General features: G+C 58.3%; 1 protein-coding gene across 10 annotated transcripts in view; it reads left to right on the forward strand.

Annotated features, from left to right (window-relative positions):
• The window catches only part of ABLIM3 (actin binding LIM protein family member 3), a 55,274-nt gene extending 36,324 nt beyond the window's left edge, over positions 1-18,950 (forward strand). For 2 of the 10 annotated variants that reach the window (XM_026858179.1, XM_026858180.1), the window contains exons 5-23: positions 955-1,081; positions 1,219-1,312; positions 6,334-6,421; positions 7,828-7,886; positions 8,435-8,506; positions 8,914-9,069; positions 10,200-10,229; positions 10,808-10,937; positions 11,789-11,887; positions 13,326-13,376; positions 14,741-14,875; positions 15,094-15,158; positions 15,514-15,661; positions 16,331-16,360; positions 16,806-16,864; positions 17,382-17,442; positions 17,670-17,677; positions 18,246-18,326; positions 18,778-18,950. In XM_026858179.1, the coding sequence (XP_026713980.1) occupies positions 955-1,081; positions 1,219-1,312; positions 6,334-6,421; positions 7,828-7,886; positions 8,435-8,506; positions 8,914-9,069; positions 10,200-10,229; positions 10,808-10,937; positions 11,789-11,887; positions 13,326-13,376; positions 14,741-14,875; positions 15,094-15,158; positions 15,514-15,661; positions 16,331-16,360; positions 16,806-16,864; positions 17,382-17,442; positions 17,670-17,677; positions 18,246-18,326; positions 18,778-18,891 (1,607 nt within the window). In that variant the 3' untranslated portion in view covers positions 18,892-18,950. The remainder of the gene's footprint in view (positions 1-954; positions 1,082-1,218; positions 1,313-6,333; positions 6,422-7,827; positions 7,887-8,434; positions 8,507-8,913; positions 9,070-10,199; positions 10,230-10,807; positions 10,938-11,788; positions 11,888-13,325; positions 13,377-14,740; positions 14,876-15,093; positions 15,159-15,513; positions 15,662-16,330; positions 16,361-16,805; positions 16,865-17,381; positions 17,443-17,669; positions 17,678-18,245; positions 18,327-18,777) is intronic. The other 8 variants (XM_026858181.1, XM_026858182.1, XM_026858183.1 and 5 more) reach the window with 8 other exon arrangements.
• Positions 18,951-21,793: the final 2,843 nt, after the last annotated feature.

A 21,793-nucleotide genomic window follows, 5' to 3' on the forward strand; every position in this document is an offset into this window, starting at 1 on the left:
AGCCTCTCCCTGCAGTCACGGCCCTGTGAGTAACTAAAAAACCATCAGGACCTGTGTGAGAGAGGGAATGGATCCTGGCCCAGCCAAGCTGGCCAGCCTGCTTTTTGCCAGGGGTCAAAAATTCTCCCCAATTAGCTTTGTCCAGCAGGCAGGGACTTGGTACAGGGATGGCTGAGTGGAAAAACCTGCATGCTCAGGGTGCCTGCGCGGTGCTGCCGCACCTCCCTGGTACCACAGCAGGGAGGGGGTTAAGGAGAAACCCCATCCGGGCAAACCTGCTGCCCAGGGAGGGAAAGGACAAGGAGGAGTCAAGGTCAGGAGTCTGAAGCCCATATGCTTCCTGCTCCCAGCCTTGAGGGAGCCAGGGGAAGCAGGGAAGGAAGGGAGTCTCGTAAATACTGCATCGGGCCGGACACGGCTGCCGGAGAGCACAGCCCTTCCTCTGCTGTGCTCGCTGCCGGACACTTCCCACCGCCCCTGCCCCAAGGGGAGCCCCAGGGACCTGCGAGGACAGCATGGCCCCGGCAGCCCACGCACTTGCCCTGGCTCAAGTTCACCACCCCGCACAGAGACCCAGCTCTGTGCTGTGGTGGGTGCTTGGCTGGAGAGGCTGTGTGCCAGCGGTGCCTCAGAGGTCCCAGCTCTGGCAGGAGGCTTTCCTTCTGGCTCCTTTGCTGTGAAGGAGCAGAGGTGGTGTATTCCTGTAAAGAAATGATCTGCAAGAGGCTGCCTCTGGAGTGGTCTCAGGACCAGGGTGTTTATAACAGCAGCATCCCCTAGAAAAAGGGGGGTCCTCTGGGGCAGGGCTTTGCTCTGGGTGCGAGGGGTGTGCCAGATTAAACGGCCAGAGTACCTCAGCATGGCCCAGCAGATGTGGGTGTTCCCGCTGCACTGCTGGGACCCCTCTGGGGAGCTGCGGGGGTCCCACGCTCCCTCCCTCTTCTGTGCCCCAAGACTGCGCAGGCTGCAAGGAAGAGATCAAGCAAGGCCAGTCCCTCCTGGCCCTGGAGAAGCAGTGGCATGTCAGCTGCTTCAAGTGCCAAACGTGCGGGATCATCCTAACCGGCGAGTACATCAGCAAGTGAGTGCCACCATCCTGATGTCAGGCTTGGCTGTGCTGGTCATTGCCAGGCTGCAACCCCGGGGCTGGGGCTTCCCTAAGGGGCTGCCCAGCCTGGCTCACCCGCTGCTCACCCCCTTCTCCTCCCTCTCCCAAAGGGATGGCATCCCGTACTGCGAGTCCGACTACCATGCCCAATTCGGCATCAAGTGCGAGACCTGCGACCGGTACATCAGCGGCAGGGTCCTGGAGGTGAGTCCCAGGGCCACATCCCAGTCTGTGATGGGGACTGCCTGTGCCCTGCCCAGAGGTGCATGCCTTGGGGAGGTGTGGGAATTCTGTCATCTTGCACCCTTGCCACGCTGCCCTTGGTCTCCCAGGGCTGTGGCTCTTCCTGCGGCGGGTGTGTGGACACAGTCTGACCACCTTCTCTGGAGCGTGGAGGGGGGAGAAGGAGCACCACGGTGCTGCAGAGATGGCTGGGGTACTGGAGTTCCAGAAGCAGCCAGAGCACGCAGTAGTGGCCTGGGTGTGCTGGCACATGTCTAGAGCCCAGGATATGGGGACATCAGCCTTAACCAGCCGGTACCATGCCCGGCTCTGGAGTGTCCCCACCATGTTCACCCCAGCCCTCCTTCTGAGCACATCCCTGTGCAGGCAGCCTGCCTGTTGCCTTGGAAACACATCCAGCATGGCTGCCTGCTGCCTAATGAGGGGCTGCAGTGCTCTGCCCACGGGCAGCCATGCCCATGGCAAACCCCTTAGCAGGGCAGCAACTGGAGCAGGGGGTCCCCTTTCCTGGGCCAAATCTGGAAGGGGCTGTCCTCATCACGTTGCTGGCCAGCAGCAGCTGCTCTGGCAGAGCCACCGAGGGATGCGGAGATCCCATGGGGATCCCACAGCAAGGCGTGGGGGCAGGTGTCTGTGGTGTGTGTTTTGGGCAATGGTGGAGCTGCACAGGCAGCAGTGGGAGTCGGGGTTGCTGTTGGGGAGGACAGAGAGGTGCGTCAGGTCTGGTCCTTCCTATCAGCCAGATGGTCACATCCTGCCCGTGGCCCCTGCTCCTGGAAGTGAGGTGTCCTGTCATGCTTTCTGTTCCTACCCCAATGTTTGTAGGGAAAAAACCAAACCAAAACAGAAAATCCGGTCTGAGAGTAAACAAAAGGCTTAGGAGGCATAGAGAAAGGTGTCAGAATGAAACCTGTCGTGATTTTTAGACCTTCTATGTAGCTGGGCTGTGGTGGCATAGGGCTGAAAGTGTGCTCAGTCACTCCCTTCTGTGCAGCAGAGTGGGAGGGAAGTGGTCCCCAGGTGGCAGCAGCACCCACATCTCTGCTGTCCCCAGGCAGCAGTGATAGGAAGGTGTACCCCAAAAATCGCGGCTCAACAGTGAGCCAGCCCGCAGTTGCTGTGGGCTGGAGTGGCAGCAGCTGTGTAGGTCTCCAGCCTGCTGAGAGCTGTTCCAGGACATCTCCAGCCTGTTCTACTCACAGGCTACCAAGAAGTGGTCACCCCCTCTAGTCCTCCCATCCGGACTGGCCAGAGAGCACCCAGCCTGGGCAGAGAACCTCTCCTGAAGCTGGAGCCAGGTGCTAGGAGCCCTCTAGCATCTTCCCCCTCTTCAAGGAGCTGCCTCTGGCTGGGAAATCTTTCTGCTGACTCCAGGCTTCGACAACAGTGCCAGTGCTGGCTGCTCTGAGTGTGAGCTCAGTATAGCAGTGGCTGCTGTTGTCCAGCTGCCCATCATGGGGCCACTTGACCAGCAAACGTCTGAAGGGAGCAGAGCGAAGCCAGAGGTTCCCCTGACATCACATCCCTGCTCCTGCTCCCCTGGGCAGTCCCATCCCCAGTAACCCCGTGCCAGCACAGAGCTTCCTCAGCCACACCAGCAGGGCAAGCAGGCTGGGCGTTACATGGTGTGGAATGTTGTGTGTGTGAGGGTGGGTGAGAGGAGCCAGAGAGGACCTGGGACCCCTGCCCCAGGCTCAGGGGCCGTGCTGCCAGCCTGGCTGGCACCATCGGGCACCACTGCCTCTGAGCCACTTGTTGCACTGATCTTGGGGTTTTCCTCACTTGGTGCAACCATGGTGAAGTCAGGATAAGCGTAGGATGTTCCTGCAGCCGCATTCTGAGGGGACGGACAGAGAGCAGCTCTGCAGGGCATGATAGGTGTGGGGGTAGAGGTGGCCCTCCTGCAAGTTGGGGACAGCTCTAGGGTGGTGACAAGGGGACAGCCCTCCCTGCTCTCCCTCACCTCCATCTCCCCTGGCTCTTCTGGCAGCAGCTTGACTTCTCTCTGCCTCTCCCTGTGCCCTCCATCCCCAGCTCTGCTCCCAGCATCGGCTTTTCCTGGCTGGAGGGGCAGACAGCTCTGCCTGCCCATGCTGAGCCGTGGGAAGAAGCTGGCTGAACCCCAGGAAATTCTCTGGGCAGTGGTCATCTGGCATTAGCACCTTGCCTGCTGCACCACATCTGGGCATGGGACCCTTCCTTGCACAGTGGGACGCTGTGGACTGGAAGTAATGCACCTTGGTGCCGGGGTCCCCATGGGCAGAGCGGAGGTGCCACCTCCTCGCAGGTGCTGTCATGGAGCTGAGAGGAACCTAGAGTTTGGGTGCCAGAGGGCTGTGCCAGACAAGCACCCCTTGTCTCCCCACAGCTAGGGCTGAGCCCGTGCTCCCCACCTTCCCCAGGTACATGCCTGCTTACAGTATTGAATGATTTGTAAAACCAGAGGCTTTAATTGTTTTCTCCGGCAGAGCATGAAATGGAAAGTGTGCCTTTAAATAATTTTAGGCCTTAAGGAGCCTTCTCATGCTATTCCAGCAGCCTCCAGGCTTTCCCAACCACTCTGAGCTGTGCAGCCAGGCTGGGATGATTAATGAGTCTTTAAGGGACTCCAAGTGATAACAAGCAGGTCTCTTCCCTCGAAGTGTCTATGAGCCTTTTACAAGCTGTAACATTAACTAATTATAAAGGAAAAAGGTTTGAGAGTTGCTTCTCGAGGAGGAGTGGTGGGTCTTGAGATGTTGGGTGTTTTTTGGAGAAAGTCTGTGTTGAAATAAGACTTGGCACTGGGCTGGCACATACCGCTGGGGGAACAGCCAGCCTCCTTCCACATCCACACCCCGATCTGCAAAGCATCCCATTTTGTCATGGTCTGAACTCTGACAGCAGCCCATATCGTCCAGATAGGAAAAGATATATATATGGTTGGGTTTTTTTCCCTTACTGTCAGCACACCAAGCTTTTAGGGGTACAAAGAGGGTCCAAGAGGTCCAAGAGCACCAAACCCATCCCAGATTCAGAGAGGGACTGGGGGAGGCGGCACATCAGTCACTAGGGCCCCATGTCCCCTGTGTTCACTGTCTAAGCAGCTGGAAATACAAGCGATGGGAACTGCAGGCACACTGGCCTGGAGTGTGTAGGAGCTGGGATTTAGCTGGGTTATTTTCATCTCTTCCCTTCTCCTCCAACGGATACAGCGCAGTGTGCCTTCCAGGGGTGCACAGCACTGGCTGGTGGGTGACTAATGCAGAGGGGTGCTGGCACGGTGCTGCGGCAGGCAGCTGCCCAGGCAGGGCTTTGTGCACAGGGGCTCACGCAGAGCAGGAGGAACTGGCCGTCCTGAGGCAGGCAGTGGGTCACCCCCCTGGTGCAATGGGCATGAGACATAATGAGCCCATCGGCACAATGTCAATAGCAGCAGGGGCTCCAGACAAGGCTTTTAGGGGTGAAATTGGTTTAGGATCTGTGTAGCCTGGAACCAGCTGGTGTGTTTGCTCAGGCTGTCGTTCAGTGCAAGCCCCTGCCATGGGGCGCTGGGGCTGGGCTGAGGCTCAGGGCAGCTGCTTGCTGGGACTGTCATGGGGACCTCTCCCATCCCACCGGAGAGCCTGGAGGACTGGGGCTGGGGCTTTCCTTGCCGCTCCTCTGCATGCATGGTATGTCTGTCTCTGCAGCCCTCCCACTGGTGACTTTCCTGCCGTGTTACCAGGCTTTTGGGTGTGAACTGTGGATGTTTGGGCTGTGGGCTCAGTGGGGCCAGCCCAGGAGTATCTTGTGCTGCTCCCAGCTGCCACAGGGAGGAGCCTGGGATACAGGGCTGTCCCCTCCCTGGATTGGAGTGCACTGCAATAAAAAGAAGAGGGGTTCCAAACTCTCCCAATCATTTCTGCTGCTTGCACTATAACCTTCTACCCCTATTTGGCATAAACTGGAGGGGAAAAGCCACTGGCTGCCATATGCACCCCAAGGACATAGAATTCCAGGTTGATTTTTAAGGGCAGTCAACTGGCAGATTCTGTTATCCTCGCAGCAAATTTTCCTGTTGATCCTTTCTGTTTCAAACTGGCTCCGTCCCTGTCTATCATAACCCCCTTCTTTGTCAGCAAGAGCCTCGTCTTTCCTCTGCCACCTTAAATTGTCCTTCCTTTTCTTTTGGATTATTATGAGAATAAAATGTCCTTTGGGGTCAAGCTCTAACAGCACAGCCCAGATTCCTCCTGCCCTGAGCCAGCTCCTGTGTCCCAGCTCAGAAAACGAGCCTATAATTGAAATGCTAGCAGACACTTTTGAGTGGAAACAAGCTACCAATTAAATCTATTATCCCTGTCAAAGAGCAAAGGGAGCAGGCCAGCTCCCGCTGAGCTGGGGAATAGCATGTTGCTAGTGCTGAAGTTTGGGCATGGCTTCACAGGAGAAAAGTTTCTTGAGGGTGAGGGGCTGGCAGTGGTAGTCAGGGAGGTTCTGACAGCAAGAGGAAGCCTGTGTTTTGGGAGGTTTATCTTTCAGGCCCTCCTTCCTTTACTGCTTCCCTGCTGTGACTTTCTGGGCCAAATTTGCTGTTTCTCTTCAAAGCTGTAGAGAGAAGGAGCTGGTGCAAAGCATGGCTGCTTGGCTGATCGTTACTGCAGAGGGTCTCAGTTATTTTCAAAGTGCAAGGACAATTAGGTGTGAGGTTTGTAGGGCTACCCTCCTTGGGGGTTTGGGACCTCCTGGCTCTGCTTTCCTGTGTGTTGGACAGTTCAAGAAGAGCAGAAGCTTCCCAGTCTGACTCATAGTCCAGCAGGTCAGAAGCATTAGCAATGAAGTGATCTCTGGTTTTCTCTGTGTGTTGAGGCAATCTCTGAGGCCACTCAGGGCAGTTTTGCCCCATTCACTTCGCTGTTGTCTTCAGCAGCGAGTGATGCCAGGGCCGTTCACCCTCAGGGATGCGAGTAGGTCACCGTGTCCTGCCTTGCTCAGGGGCCCCTCTTCTCTGCTCCTTGCAGGCAGGAGGGAAGCACTACCACCCCACCTGTGCCAGATGTGTCCGCTGCCACCAGATGTTCACGGAAGGAGAGGAGATGTATCTCACAGGTAGGGACCCCGCTGCAGTGAGAAGGGACTCCCCTGCCCTGTGTTGGGACATGGACCAGCGTGGCTGTGTGGAGGTGTGCTGGCTGTGGGGCACTTGGGGTTCTGGTCCTTACGGCGATTGGTGCTGAAAGGGTCTCTGTGCAGCAATGCCAGAGATCCTTTCTCCACTGCCCAGCAGACCCTGAGCTCCTTCAGGGCCATGCAACAATTATTTCTCTCCATGAAACCTTCCCTGCTGCTGAGCTGGAGGAGATTTTGTTCCTCAGCAGCAGCTTTTAGCTCCCTCTGAGTCTCCCTGCACAGCTGGGGAGCACTGCCAGGCATACCTGGATGTGTCCCTGGCCTGTGCCCAGCGAATAGAGGCTGGGATGGGCACAGGGTGCCTGGCGCCCCGCTCTCCCCAGCCCCAGGGGAGGGTGTTCCAGGACCCTTTCCCTGCTGCTCTCAAGTCCCCTATCCAGGTTATGCTGCAAACAACACCAGAGAAATAAGGCTTTTGCTCAGCACAGCTGGATAGTTTGGTTTGGTTTCAGCAGGAGCTCATACCTGCCTGGAGCTGCCTTAAGAGCTATTTCCAGTGCAGGGGAAGGGTTTGTTTTCTCTCAGTAACCTGTGCTAGCCTGTCACCCTGAGTCACTAATGATACCATGGGTGGAAAAGGGGGAATTGTGCACCAAGAGAGCTGGACTGGGGATCCCAGAAAGACCCTGTTATGGGCAGCAGGATGGTTATGCTCAGCATCCATCCCAGGGCACAACTGGGTGAAGTTCTGTGGCTTTGCTGGTCCCAGCCCAGAGGGTGTGTGAGGGGCTGTGGATGCCCTGGTCCTAGTGTCACCCTGAGTTTAATGAGCAGGAGCTGCCTGGCTGAGCACTGGTTGGGCCAAAAACATGCCTGGGTTTTCTGTCACAGTTCAGTAGTGTTGGCCACTACATCGGGGTGCTTGGGAGCTGTTTCGTTTCTTAGTACAGACACCCAGTGCCCACTGTCCAGCCTTCCCAATAGGTGCATGCCTGTGGCCATGCTGTAGGGGAGAAGGCACCCAGGAAAGCTGGTGAGACCCAGCAGGGGACCCCCTGTCTCTGCATCCTTGGGGCTCACTGCCTCCCTCCTGCTCTGCTCCCTATCAAGAGACTCCGGTTCCTACCTCCTGCCCCTGCAGGGCCCCCCAGGAGCTGCCCCCCCCCAACATGCAAAGGCCGCACTCGTATAACACACGTTGCTCAATGCAGCTGCTGCTAGGGAGGGCAATGACACCTCCCTTGGGAGACTGAGGGCTGCAGGTCAGCGCTGGAGGTGGCAGGGACAGGATGGGACTCCCCCATGGCCGGAGGAACTGGATGATCCCAAGCAGCAGGGACGAGCTGTGCGTGGAGCTGAAACACTTTCCCTTTGCTGCGTTGCAGGTTCTGAAGTGTGGCATCCCATTTGCAAGCAGGCAGCAAGAGCAGAGAAGAAGCTAAAGGTAGGAAGCAGGGTGAGGGGCATCTCTGAGAGGTGGCACGTCCCAGATGACATTGCCCCCACGTCCCTGCTGGCAGTGAACTGCTGTGACAGTGTCCAAGCCCAGGGTGGCTTCCGGAGGCTGGCGTAAGCTCTGTCCCTGCTGCCCGGAGGATGGTGGGTGGCCATGGCTGAGGCTGTTAGCAGGGACCTGCCTCCTGGCTGGCACCAGTCCATGGCACAGCAGACCCCTTGCCAGCCCCCTGCACCCCTTGAGTTGCCGCTCCATCTCTGCACCCGGCTGGCCATGGGGACAGCTGCCCGCTGGGTCTTGCCAGGCCACTTGCCTGAGTCTGGATCTGGCCCCAAGAGTCCAGGACACAAAGGTGAATGGCAGGGCAGCCGGCAACAGCCATGGGCACTGGCAGCGGGTGGATGAAAGAGCAGAGGAACTGGACCTTAAGTGTAATTGAACCCCAAAACCGATTTGCTTGCTGCACCCAGCACTGTCTGCTCAGCTGTCCCTCCTCACCATGCTCTCACCTGCCCTCTGCTTTTCTGCCTCCACAGCACAGAAGGACGTCAGAAACCTCCATCTCACCCCCCGGTTCCAGCATCGGCTCCCCGAACCGTGTCATCTGCGTAAGTATAGCTCTGCCCCTTGTCCATACAGGGCAGGACAGATGATCTGGCCCCAGGGAAGGGATCAGCAGTTCGAAGTGCCGCTCTGCAGTGGGAGGTATCCCCCAGGGACAAGCCCGGCATTTGGGGACAGCATGGACAAGCCATGCCCCCTTACCCCAGCAGCATGCGATGCTGCCAGTGCCATCGGCACAGACCAGGAGCACTCAGAGGAGCACAGTCCCACCCTCCCAGCTCCTCTGCCCCTTCCTGCTGCTGCCTTTCAGGTGTCTCCTCTTACCTCTTCCTGCTGCTGGAGTGACAGTGGGCTCTGTCTGCCCTGTGCTGGCTCCACACTGTGTGCTCCAGCCTTTCCTTCCTTCTCTCCTCCTCTTCCTTTCTGTTTTTCTGTCTTTCCCTCTCCCTAGGCTAAAGTGGATAATGAGATCCTTAATTACAAAGACCTGGCAGCTCTTCCCAAGATTAAAGCCATCTATGAAGTGCAGCGTCCTGACCTCATTTCCTACGAGCCCTATCACAGATACATGTCGGATGAGACACTGGAGAGATATAGCTATGGGGAGGTACTGAGTCTCGATATGCCCAGTGCTGGGCTGAGCAGGGAACTGGGCCCCCATAAAACTGCATGTGGGTTTGCTCACTCCAGTGGGAATACTGTAAGGAGGCAGGAGTCGGGGTAAGACAGCTCCTGGAGGCTCCCTGTCACTGGGAAGAGGGCTTGGGCTGGAAGAGAAATCTTGGTGGTGCTGCTGTAGAGTAGAAGGAAACCAGTGACCTTATCAGCTGATGGCAGCACCCTGTCCACACTGTGCCACAGACCCACTGTGCAGGGACAGACAAGCGCTGTGCAGGAGGAGACATAACCCTCAGAGGTCATGTGGCAAGGAGCTTGCCCATTGCAGCCTGCAGCAGGGGAGGAGGAGCGCACACATGTGCATCCCTCTGGGATGGAGGGACAGATGGCCAGCAGGCTCAGCCCAAAGCCCAGCACCTGGCAGGCAATCCTCTTGGCCACCCAGCCCCAGCACGGTGTCTCTGGAGCACCGTGGGACTGCCCCTGTTGGGTGCTGGCCCCGCAGCCAGGGCAAGGGGGCTTGGTCAGTGCATTTTTGCAAGCATGTGATGAGAAGATGCCCAAGAAGCACATGGCACAGGACTGCCCTGCCCTGCTCCCCCAGGCACTCTGAGGCTGCTGGATGATTTCAGTAAGTCTGTGGAAGAAGAGAGTCTGAGCAGCTCACACAGAGATGGGGCACCTGAGGTGGTTCTGGAAGAGGACTTGGCAGTGGCCAGCAGCAGCTTCTCCTACATTTCCAGTCCCAGGGCTTGTCACAAGGCTGGTTTCCTCCAGTTACCCCGCTGATGGTGTGGGCAGCATGGGCATGGCCCACTGTGGAGCACCATGAGGCCAGCAGCTGCCTTCCCCCTTGCAGCCACTCCATCAAGGTCTCTGAGAAAGGGTGCAGCTGCTGATTCCGGAGGTGTCATCCTCACGCCAGCTCCCCTTCTGGCCAAGGGCTCCCTGCCCGGCGGCCTGCTGTGGTTCAGCTCTGCTGTGCCACCAGCCACGCTCGCTGCTTGGCACCTGTGATGAGGCTGTAACATGGGGAGAACAGGCCACTGTGTCCTCAGTCTGTCACTGCTCCCCTTAACTGTGTGCTGTCTTTCTCTCTCTCCCTCCTGCTGCCTCCAGTCCCTGGGAACCCTCTCCCCATACTCGCAGGTAATGCCTCTGGCGGGCACTGGGGCGTCTGTCACCTGCTGCTACTGCAAGGGATCCCTCTGCCTAGGGACTGTTGGGGCTCTGCTGAATGTCCCCCTGCCTGGGTGCTGACCGGAGGTGGAGGGAGATGGGGAGGGATCCTGTCCAGGAGCATCCTGTTCTTTGGGCCCTGGGGAGAGCAGCATGCAGGCCCTCCCTGGCAGAGTGGACCCAGAGTGCAGCTTCTGCCCTGTGGAGGGGGATGCCAGTAACTGGGAACAAGCACAGGGGAAGGGGACGATCTGCAGGCAAGGGGGTGAAAGTCTCTGGCCAGACACTGTCACCTGGTCCCAAACACTGGAGTTCACTGCCTGCACTTTGGCAGTGGGGAGGCAGAGCAGCCTGGGGACCCCCTTCAGCCATGGAGGACACACATGCTGCCCCACATGTCACACTGCAGAGCATGCACCCTCCCAGGCTGCCACAAGCATGGGGACCATGGGACACCTCCCCACAGGGCTCCCAAAGCACTGACCCGCCTTGTCCCTCATCCCGCCACCTCTAACCCTGCTTCTCTCCATGCCTTTCCCCATCCCCAGGACATCTACGAGAGCTTTGACACACGGCAGAGACGAGCCTCCAGCCCTGGCTACATTGACTCCCCCACTTACAGCCGCCAGGGCATGTCACCCACCATCCCGAGGTCCCCCCACCATTTCTACCGCTCAGGTGAGGATTTCAGCTGCAACACCAAGCTGGGCTAAGCTCAGACCCCGAAGTCGAGTTTATTCTAGGGGACCTCAGTGGTCCTTCCTCTGGCAAGCAGGCAAGAAGGCTTGGGGGTATCTATGGGGGGCTGACAGCAACAGGAGCCGTGAAGCTGTGACCAACTCTGCTGTGTGCATCCTCTGGTTCCCCTGACTCTTGTCTTGTGAGCAGTGAGGAGAGGCTGAGGGGCCTTTGTTCTGGCTCAGACCTGAGCTGGGGTTCATGGAATTTGAGATGGGGAGGGAGGTGACTCCCATGTCCAGTAAAGACCCCTCAGCTTGGTAGCTTTGGAAGGGGTGTGCACAAGAGTAATTGTGCCCACCAGTGCTCTAAGGGAGGTCCTTACACATGTGTGCATGCCCTGGAGCATGTTGTGGGGGTGTAGGCAGAGTGTGTCTGTGCCATGTCTCTCCTTCGGAGCCAGGGAGAAACAACTGGGAAAATCCGGTCAGTAGGTCCGGAGGTCCCACATTCCCCGAGCTACCCCTGCGCTGCCCTGCCAAGTGCCCATCACCGTTTGCCTCTGCAGCACGCTCGGCTTTACTCTCACCAGCGGTGGGGCAGCCTGATGCCCTGTAACAGCACCTGCACACAGGGTTTCCTCTGCATCCTGCCTTCCTCTGGAGATGCAGGAAATCTCCCCCTGCTCTATCACGTCCCATCCTGGACCATGGCATGGTGCACATCCCTGTCACCCCCTCCACATGGATTGCCCCCCGCTCTTCTAACACCACTGCCTTTAACACCCGTTTTCTTCTGCCTCTTATTCTCTCTCTCGGTACTTACGGCTGCTTCTGCTCGGCACTGCATAGGCACCGAGAGCGGGCGCAGCTCCCCCTACTATAGCCAGTTAGATGTGAGGTCCTCCACTCCAACCTCATACCAAGCGCCCAAGCATTTCCACATCCCAGGTAGGCTCTGGAGCACCCCGGTCCCTGGGGAAGCGCCGTGTCTGTGGCATGCCCGCATGTGCCGTCCCCACTGTGTCGCATGCGTAGCTCCGCCGCCTGCCTTGAGCCAGCTGGCAGCAGGATCTACCCCTGGTAGAGGCCATCCATAAACAGGACCTGCAGCTTGAACCCTCCTCCCTCTCTATCACCACCTGGACATCCCAGAGCTGCCCAGAGTCTGCTTGATCCTTGCAATGTCCCTCTTCTCCCTCTTCCCTGACCTTCCTCCACTCCCTACACAGACAAGTCCTCTGTAGAGAGCCTGTCCCCTCCCCTGCCTCTCCCTCAGGATCATGAGCCAAAGCGTGTCTGCCAGAGGCCTTTCCATACCCATCCTCTACAGATGACTATTTTATACTCCCCATAGGGCCCGCTGCTCCCTCCCCCCAGAGTCTTCTGGGCTTGCCAGATGCCTGCTCCCCTTCTGCAGGGATTGCAGGGGGCCACCAGGTAAGGGCCACCACCCGCTCCCGGCCACGCAGAGCCCATGGGGACGGGGACTGAGTGGGCAGAAAGGGAGAGTGGGGAGGGAAGCAGGCAGAGCTGCCCATCCATCCTTAACCCATGCAGGGGGGGCTAGAACCCCAGACCACCCTGCTCAGCTGTAGGCATCTCCCATTGCCCTTGGTCCTCCTCCAGAGTGTGAAACCCTCCACAATGTATAGCTGATGCCCTGGAACAGGGCCATGAGGACACTCAGAGGCTCCCCACCATGGTCCCTTGCTCCCATCCCATCCCTGCCAGGGTTCAGCCCTGCTGCCTGCCCTCCCCTGCCCTCCCGCTGACGGTCAGTGGTTTATGGATGGCCCCCTCCCTGTACTGCCCGCTCTGCTGCCTGGCCCCTGCACGGGGGCTGTAGCTCTCAGTGCCCGGTGCCAGTTTGCTTTCCCTCCCAGCTCGCTCTTTACTTTCTCTGCTATGGAAAGAGGCTTTGGCTGATGTTGTTTCACCCCAGATAGCCCGCAGGCGGTTCTTCCAGGCACTGGCACCCCTGAGAAACCACACCAGTGTGAGCCATGGTGCATTGCTGCCGGCTGGCAGGGGTGACTGGTGGTTCCTGGCTGTGCCCTCCCTCCCGGGGCTGGCAGCACCCACTGCCCCACAGTGCATGCTGACACTGGGGTGCTCACTGCATGTCCTCTGTGCACACCACTGCCTGAGGGCAGCCCTGTGGCCCCGCTCCTGCTGCCCACCCAGAGCCCGCCTGGCCCCGGCCTGGTGCTGCGCTCCCGTGGGATGCGTAGACTTGGAGGCGGTTGTGTGATGGAAATGTGGCGTGGGGGTAGCATCTCCTGCAGGACCTCTGTCCTGTCCACTTTCAGCACGCCCACGCTGACCTCCCCTTCCTTCCCTCTTTCCTTCTTTCTTCCTTTTCTTTTTTTCTTTCTTCTTCTACCAGCTGCCGGCGAGAGCAACATCTACCGGAAACCCCCCATCTATAAGCGACACGGTATGGTCTGCCCACTGCGCACCAGGCTCGGCCCTGCAGGGGAAGCAGGGCAGGGTACCAAGCACTGGGCTTGGTCTGGCTGAGTCGCGACTAGGGGCAGGGGGGGAAATGGGACCAGGCGTCAAGGCAAGATGCTGGGGTGCTGGGCCTTGGTGGGCTGATCCTCCTCTTCCCCTCTGGGCAGCAGAGTGGAGGGTTCAGTGCAAGAAAAAGGCAAAGGCTGTGAGTGGCACCGGCACCAGGGGTAGCTGTGGAAGGGGGAGCGAGGTCATGGAGGGGTGGCAGAGGGGATGAGGGTGGTTGTTGCTTACTGGTGCCAGAAGCCAGATCAGCCTTGGGAAAGGGATGAAGAAGGTAAATTTGCAGTTTTATGTGGAGCTCTGGAGAAAAATCACAGCTCATCCTGGATGGATGCTCAAGGCCTGGGGGGTGCTGAGGGATGGGTAGAAGACACAGGGGTGTTTGGTGTCTCTCAGCAGGGCTGGCTTGCACTGTCCCTGCTTGCGTCTGCGCATAGAGGGACAACAGCTCCCCCCGAGCATTAACTGTGTCCTCTCTCTCCCTGGGCTCTCCCTTCCCACCTGCCCAACTTCCACTGCTGCGCTGCTGGCTGTACCTACTGCTGTAAGTAGCTGCTATTGGCAGAGTCCCCTGCGCCTGCTTGAGGTGGTGCGATGGCTCTGCCACAGCCTGTCCTTTGTGCTTCTTCCCGTGCAAGTCTTACAGCCTCTGGGAAAAAGAAGCAGGGCTCACCCTTGGGTTTCTCACATGTTTCTGCTAAGGCTCAATCTCCAACCTGAACAGAGCTCTGTGTGGGGCCCCTGCCAGAGCCAGAGATGCTGGGGTCACCCCACTGCTCCCTCCTGCTCCACAGCCCACTGCCACCTTCCCCTGGCAGTAACCCACTGAGAGCCCTTTCCCCGCCGGGACTGAACCTTCCTCCATCCCCTCCTGCCTGCGTGGTTGTAGCCCTCAGGTGATGGGACAGCCTGGGGCACAGGGGCACGGGGAGGTTGGTGGCACTGGTGGTACTGGCGCTGGGGTGAGCACTATGCAGGAGCCAGAGTTTGTTGTGGTGCTGTGGGCTATGAGCTGTTCAGGTCCCTTCCCAGTCACATCAGTGACAGCCCCTCTGCTTGTCACTTCCCCACCGTCTGTGTCTGCACCCTTGTCTCCAGGAGCTGTCAGCAGTTTGAAAATGGATTATTCCCAGCTCTGCTCCATGCTGTCCCAGACATAAATTGCTCATGGCCACTGGGGAGAGGGGAGGGAAGAGGATTTGCCTTCATCCCAGGGTGGATTTTTGCAAGTACTGCCAGCGGGATTCAGGGTCCTCATTACAGCTCTGCCTGCTCCTCTTGCAGACAACCTCCCTGCAGCCACAAAAAGCAAAACCAGCGAAGATATCGCACAGTCATCCAAGTACAGCCCTGCCTACTCCCCGGACCCATATTACCACTCCGAGTCAGAGTACTGGTCCTTCCAAAGCTCCCCCAAAGGTAACAGCCCCGCATTGGGCTGGTGGAAAGAGAAGTCCATTCCTGCCCCCAAACCCAGGCATTCCCTGGGTGGGAACCCTACCCTGAGTTGAGTCTGGACCTAAATGTGGGCTTGGGCCAAGATACCTGCCAAAGTGACCCCAGAATCCTACCAGCCCTTGGGACTCACCTGCCTCCACCTTCATCCCCATCTGACCCTTCCACATGTCTCCTTGCAGCCCCCCGGGCCCGGAGGTTCTCGTCGGGAGGTGAGGAGGATGGGTATGACCGGGGCATGCACAAGGTGAGTGATCTCCCTGCCCGCAGCCTGGCAGGGGAGAGCGCACAGCAAGCTGTCCCTGGGCAGTGGGCTTTGAGAGGGAGGCACAGACCAACTCTGCCACCCAAGAAAGGGACACCACTGCCCCTGCTGCCCTCTGCCATCTCTCCCTCCTTGGCCACCACCAATATGGGGTCTGAAAGAGTGGGAGCACACCCCCTTGCCGAGGCACCCCACCCCAATCCGCAGGGATGGGGGAGCAGATGGGAGATGCTGAGCCCATGCCAGGAGGTGATGTGCCCCACCACGATGTACCCGCAGTCAGGGAGGGCTGGGCAGGGAAAGGAGGGGTGCAAAGCAGCTGTACCCCCCTGCCCAGATCCAGAGCGGCATTGGCAGGCTGATCCTGAGAGAGGAGATGAAGGCTCGGTCCAACTCCTACGCAGACCCCTGGACACCCCCTCGCAGCTCGACCAGCAGCAGAGAAGCCCTGCACACGGCTGGCTACGAGGGCTCCCTCAACGGCTGTAAGGATGACCCTGTCCAGCAGCACAGCCCCAGCCCTTGTGGGAAGTTTGCTGGGGTGGAGAAGGAAGAATAGGGGGCTGGGAAGGAGTAGTGAGAGAGGTGCTGGGCATCAGAGTTGGACTTGGGAGGCTCTTTTCCTCTCTGGAGGCCTCTATCTGTTCCCTGTGCCCGGGCTAGGATGGGGCATCACCCGGCCCCAGTGGATGTTTGCAGCCTGTTGGGGCACCCTGGTGAAGTGCCTCCTGGGGTGGGTGAAGGGTCCCTTGGGAATCTCACAGCAGGGCCATGCTGGGTTTGCTCTGACGTGTTTGAGCTCGCTGCGTGTGTACCTCCTCATTAGTGGCACATCTGGGATCTCCTGGCACCCTAGACCTGCTCACTGGCCCCAGGGTTGCCTTCCTTGCTTGTGCTGCTCTCACCCAACACATCCAGCTCCTCTCCCCTTGGGGCTGCAGGGGGATTGGGGGGCACTGGGGAGCCTGGCAGCACAGATGCCCCTGCCCACTCCTTGCTCTCCTTCCTCATGGCACATCTGCCCTGATGGAGCTGGGGCTGTTCAGAGGTGCTCAGGGAGCCCCGAGGAGGGTCCATGGGGCCAGCAGACAGGCAGCTCTGCATGGCGTGGGGCACTCGGTCCTCCCTGACGCCTGGCTCTGCTCTCCTTGCAGCTCCCCGGACACACTACCTGGCCGACAGTGGTGAGTGTATGAGCCTGCAGCCCACTGTGTCTGGTCCCCTGTGGCTGTGGAGTCCAGAGCCTGATCTGGAGGAGATGCTGGGACCAGGGAGGGAAGAAGGGGAGAGAAGGAGGAGCCCTTGAAAGGCTGAGCCAGGGTATTGCTGAACTGGGGCAGAGCTGGTGGCAGCGCTGGGAGAGGACGAGGCAGAGAAACTGAGATTGTGTTGTGCTGAAGGGTGAGGCAGGAGAGCTGCCATGGGAGAAGGACTTTGGGGAGAGGAATATCAGCATGGGAGGAAGCCAGGCTAGAAATGAGTTGGAGCTGGAAGGAGACAGAGCTGGGTGAATGTGGAGCTGGGTAGTGTTGTGGGAGCACAGGGATAGGGTGGCCCAGTGATTGCTTTCCCGGCGTGTGCAGCTTATCCCTGCATTCTTCCTTATGCACCTTGGTGGCTTCTTTGCAGATCCCCTCATTTCTAAGTCGGCCTCCCTTCCTGCCTACAGGAGGAACGGGCTGCACAGGGTAAGTGCGTGCTTCCTGCCTGCATCCTGCTGCTGCCAGGCATCTCTGCATCCTTCATCATTCTCCCCAGGCTCCTCAAAGCCCCCAGTGCTCCCTTTTCATGATTGGGGTGTCCTGCTCCTCCTTATCAGCACCCCTGCTGTCACTGCTGGTCTGTGCCAATCCAAAATGACCCTTACTGGAGACCAAAGTGCCCTGTCCAGGACAGAGGTGCCTGCCCTGAGCATCTGGAAGGGCATGCTTCAGAGGGACACTGGTGTTGCTTCCCAGAAGGAGAGCTTTGCTTTATATCCTGGGGCAGCGATTGCTGGGGGTTGGGAGACGAGGTCCTGCCTCCGTGTGCCCTGGGCTTGTCACTTCACCGCCTCGTGCCTCAGTTTCCCCACTGCCAGGTGTGGGGAACAGGTCCTGCTTTGGGGTGGGTGGGTGCCTTCCCCCCTGGGAACATGGGAGGTGCCGTGCTGAGCAACTGGAGAGGACCCCCTCTTACTTCTACCTCCCTGTATCCCACTCACAGCCTCCCAGTGCCGAGCTTTTCCACTACGACAGCACGAACGCCGTCAACTGGGGAATGCGAGGTAAGGCACTGCAGGGCTGGGGAGCAGCATGGGCAGGGGACCCTGTAGACGTGGAGCTAGATGCCATGGGGCTGCCTACCCTGCTGCAGTCAGCTCTGGAAAATGAGGTCCAGACTGGAGGGAGAAGGGGGAAGACAGGCAAGGGTCCCCACAGCCCTGGGGGGAGGATCTTGGCAGTGGAGGGGTCAGCGTGGCTCATGTGTCTCTTGTCTTTTCTCTTTCCCCAGAGTACAAGGTAAGATGCTCTGGCTCCAAGGAGTGGCTGCCAGCTGGAGGTGCAAGTACCACCCCCAGGGAGTCCCAGAGATGTGTCCATGTGTCCCCAGGCCCTTCAGGAGGAAGCTTTGCCCTTTGCCTGCAATGCCCTACTTTCATCCCCCTCCATCCCCACCTGACAGCCCCATCCCAGGACTGTGGGGCTCGGACCAGAGTCCTTTCCCTCCTGCCAGGGTCCCAACTACTTGGCCAAGCAAAAGTGTCTCCTGGGTGAGGAACAGAGAAGGGTGGTTGTGCTGCTGGTTCCCTACTCACACTCATCCCTCGGTCACTCCTGGTTTTGCACAGTGAGCAGGCTCTTCCAGAGCCACCAAGGTGATTCAAGGTGGATTAGGGTCACCCTAAGAGCAAGTCCCCCCTCTGCTTTGTTCCACCCAAGCTCTGGAGGTAGCTGTGCCACCCAAACCCTACTGAATGCAGCAGGAGGAGGCTTTTCCCTGGTGGCCCCCATGGCTTCATTCCCAGGTGCATCCCAACTGTCCTCTTCTGGCTCTGGAGCTACCCCATGGTCTTCTGTCCCTGTGCAGATATACCCCTACGAGCTGCTCCTGGTGAAGACGAGGGGGAGGAATCAGCTGCCCAAAGATGTGGACAGGACTCGGTTAGAGGTGAGGAGAGCCTTTTCCACCAGGGACAATCTCCTCAGGGCTCAGAGGGACCCAATCCCTCAGGGAGTCCCCTTAGCCCCAGCAGGCAGTGTGAAGCTGTGAGGGCTCATGGATGTGTGAGGAGCATCTCCAACGGCTCCCCAGGAGCACACATGTGCCAGCACACTGTCACAGTGGTCCTGCTACTCTGCTGGCGAGGCGGAGTTGTTCCCATGCCTATGGCATGAGTGCGTTTGGCAGGGGCAGGAGGGAGTCAGGTGCTCCCCGTCTCCTGAGTGAGCACTGCTGGGGGTTGTAGCACCCCATTGCACCCAGAGGGGCAGTGGATGCCCTCGGACCCCCTCCCGTGCCCTCACACCCCACCGCAGCCGTACAGCCCATGTTGGTGGCCGTTGGCCCTGGATGGTGGCTGTGGTCCCCAGCCCTGCACCAGCATCCCGTCTCTCCCCAGCGCCACCTCTCCCAGGAAGAGTTCTACCAGATCTTCGGCATGACCATCGCCGAGTTCGACCGCCTGGCCCTGTGGAAGAGGAACGAGCTGAAGAAGCAGGCCCGGCTCTTTTAAATGCAGTGCACTATAAATATATACATACCTATAAATATATACATAGAAAGATCTCTCTATATTGCAGCTCTATATGATTCTCGGTGCTGTACGTGGCAGCGGCACCCTCTGTACCCCTGAGAGTGAATTGGAGTCTCGCAGATCATTTTATGCTCTTTGTTTCATTTTCTTTTCGAACCCTGTTTGTGTGTTGATCCTTGGGTTCTCCCAGGGTCTAAAGCTACGTGGGCCCTGAAGCATTTGGTGTCTGTCACCACTGCCCCACAGGGGCAGAGCAGGGAGGATTGGATTGTCCTGCTGCAGCCACAGCACCCAGGGGGAGAGAGGGGCTCTGGGATGAGGGGTGGGATGGGGGTGTCCCCACCCGTCCGCTCAGCTGGTCTGTGTATTTACTCGGGGTGGAAGAGGCCCTGGGTACAATTGCAGGAAAGGGGGGTCTAACCACAGGCTCCTTAATGCTCTCCCTGCCTTTAATGTGGCCATGTGCTGGGGGCGCCTGCACCCTCACCCTCAGGATCAGAAATACAGAGCTTGGGGCAGGGGACAACCAGGAGAAGTGGTGTGGACCCCCCGGCGAGCAGGGTGCACCCCCGCGGGTCAAGGTGCAAGCCTGAGCCCTGATGTGTCCTGAGCTGTTGGCTTTCCCTGCAAACCTGGTATTGCTACAGAGCCAGTTTTTCCTCCCAAAGTGCCGGAATGGCAGCTCTGCAGGCCATCCCAAAACCAAGCCCTTCTTAAACAAAACCGCCTCCTCCCTTGTGCAGTTTTTTGCTGCTCTTCGGGTTTGTCCAGGGCCAGCAAGGCCCAAGAGCAGACAGATTGCGATGCTGCCCAGTCCTGGGCCACCACAGGTGGTGTGAGCACCCCGCCCTGCTGCTCCGGGATCTGGGCACCCACATGAGCAGTGGGGGGAGCAGTCCTGCCGGGACCTGGGGGCAGGGCCAGAGTGGGGGACCTGATCCCACTAACTGCTGGACCTTTTCAGGGGGATTTTCCTGAATCACTGATGTCTGACTCCTAGATGAATCCCTCTGCAAGCCTCCAGGAATGAAGGCCATTACCAGGGCCGTTCAGCATTCACTCCACTGCAAACTATTGTGGTATTTTTTCTTTTGCTTATTTTTTCTTAAAACTTGTAGGGTTATTTCCATACAAACATCTTTCCTGGTGTCTGTGGTGCTCTGATTTCCTATTTTCTTGTCTGGCACAATTTTCAGGCAATACCACATGACTGAGCAGTCCCAAACAGGCCAGCGAGCCACAGGGCACCCCTTCAAGAGCTGGGTCAGCAGGCTTCCTCCGAGGGGACAGAAAGGGTCTCACCTCCACTGTGCCACAGGCCAGCTCTGCTTCTGCCTGTTCTGGTCCTCTTTGAAACCCTCCTGTTCTGGTGTCTCCCATCAGGTGGATTGAATGCTTTCCCTGCCATCAGTACCATCACCACTGGGTGCTGATGCCCCCCAGCTTGTTCCCCAGAAAGGAATCACCAGTTTCCTGTGCAAGGAAGGAGAGATGTGCAGGGCCCCTTGCAGGAGTTTTCCAGGGCACAGGGTTCTTGGGGCAGGAGATCTCCCATCAAGCAACAGCCCCAGCTCTGGGGCTGGCATGGAAGGAGCTGAGGACTGAGGTGGAGATGGCAATATTGCACTGGTAATTGCTCCTGTCTGCTTGAGCGCAGCAGTAAATGAACCAATTTTATTTATAATGATTTTACTCATATAAACTATGGCTCCCTAAATCAAGCTCAACCATATGTAGCTATAAGAAACTTCCATCTCCAGCAGCAGTTTCAGTGATAAAGCCTGGAGGATATTATTAATAATAACACAACAGCAGGAGTCTTTTCATTTTCAAGAATTTTATGGACAGTAACTGTTCCCTGCAACTGCCTGCATGGCAAAGATGGGGAAAGTGAGGCAGGGCTCAAGGCTATCTCTCAGAGCCAAGGAAGCCTCTCCAGCCTGTGCTGTTCAGGGGCATCAGACACCTGGTGGGACCCTCATGGGCTCCCACTGCCCCAGGGTGTGCAGAGAGCACCCATCTGCACACAGCAAGCAGCGATGGGGCATTAGCACCTGCCCTGGAAGCCATCACTGCCCGAGCCCACGCTTGCATTTGGCTGCTTTGCAAGTCCCAGCCACAAAGCAGCTGGAGCCTGGTGGGCAGTGGCATTGGTGGCCCTGGCCTGTGAGCGCCCTGTGCCCCAACCACAGCCCTGGAGGTGACCCTGAGTTAAGAGAGAAAAACAGGTCTTGACCCAGAAGGGAGAGACCAGCAAACACGGGCAGAAGCTGGCTGGGGAGAGCGGGGCAGGGCTGGCTCCTGGCCAGGCACAGGAGGGGCAAGAGGGGCCACAGCCTCTGTACTGTCCTGGGCTAAGAGTGCCCCAAATGGGGAAGCCCTCGAGGCCAGTTGCTAATGGACATCTAATATTTCATTCCTCGCTTTCCCAAGTGATAACTAGACACATGTGAAACCGAATCACATTTCTGTCACAGCCTGCTGACCCCAGAGGAGGGCTCAGCTGCAGTCCTGAGGCCAGCAGAAATTATCCTGGGGGTGCCAGCAGTCACTGCCCCCACTGCCATGGGCTCTCCACGCCTGAGACACTCCCTCACACACCCCCCATGTCTCCAAAGCCCAGGTGTCCCCTGAGGTCTTTGCTGGGGAGGGACAGGGCTGGTGGCACGAGCACAACGGCCAGGCAGAGGCTGAAGCACATGAGGGCCACCAGGAGGGAGAAGATAGGAAGGGTTTGGGGTGGGAGGGAGCAGGGGCAGCCGGGTGAGGTGGTGAGGCGGAGCTGTGCCTGCTCACTGGGGGTGCGTTTGGCCAAGGGAATTAGTTCTGGATCTTTGCCCAAACTGAAGCTGCCCAAACCAACACCTCCAGCGGGCGGTGG

Source organism: Athene cunicularia (assembly GCF_003259725.1).
Source record: "Athene cunicularia isolate RWA chromosome 13 unlocalized genomic scaffold, athCun1 chr13_part1, whole genome shotgun sequence".
In the NCBI taxonomy this organism is placed as follows: domain Eukaryota; kingdom Metazoa; phylum Chordata; class Aves; order Strigiformes; family Strigidae; genus Athene; species Athene cunicularia.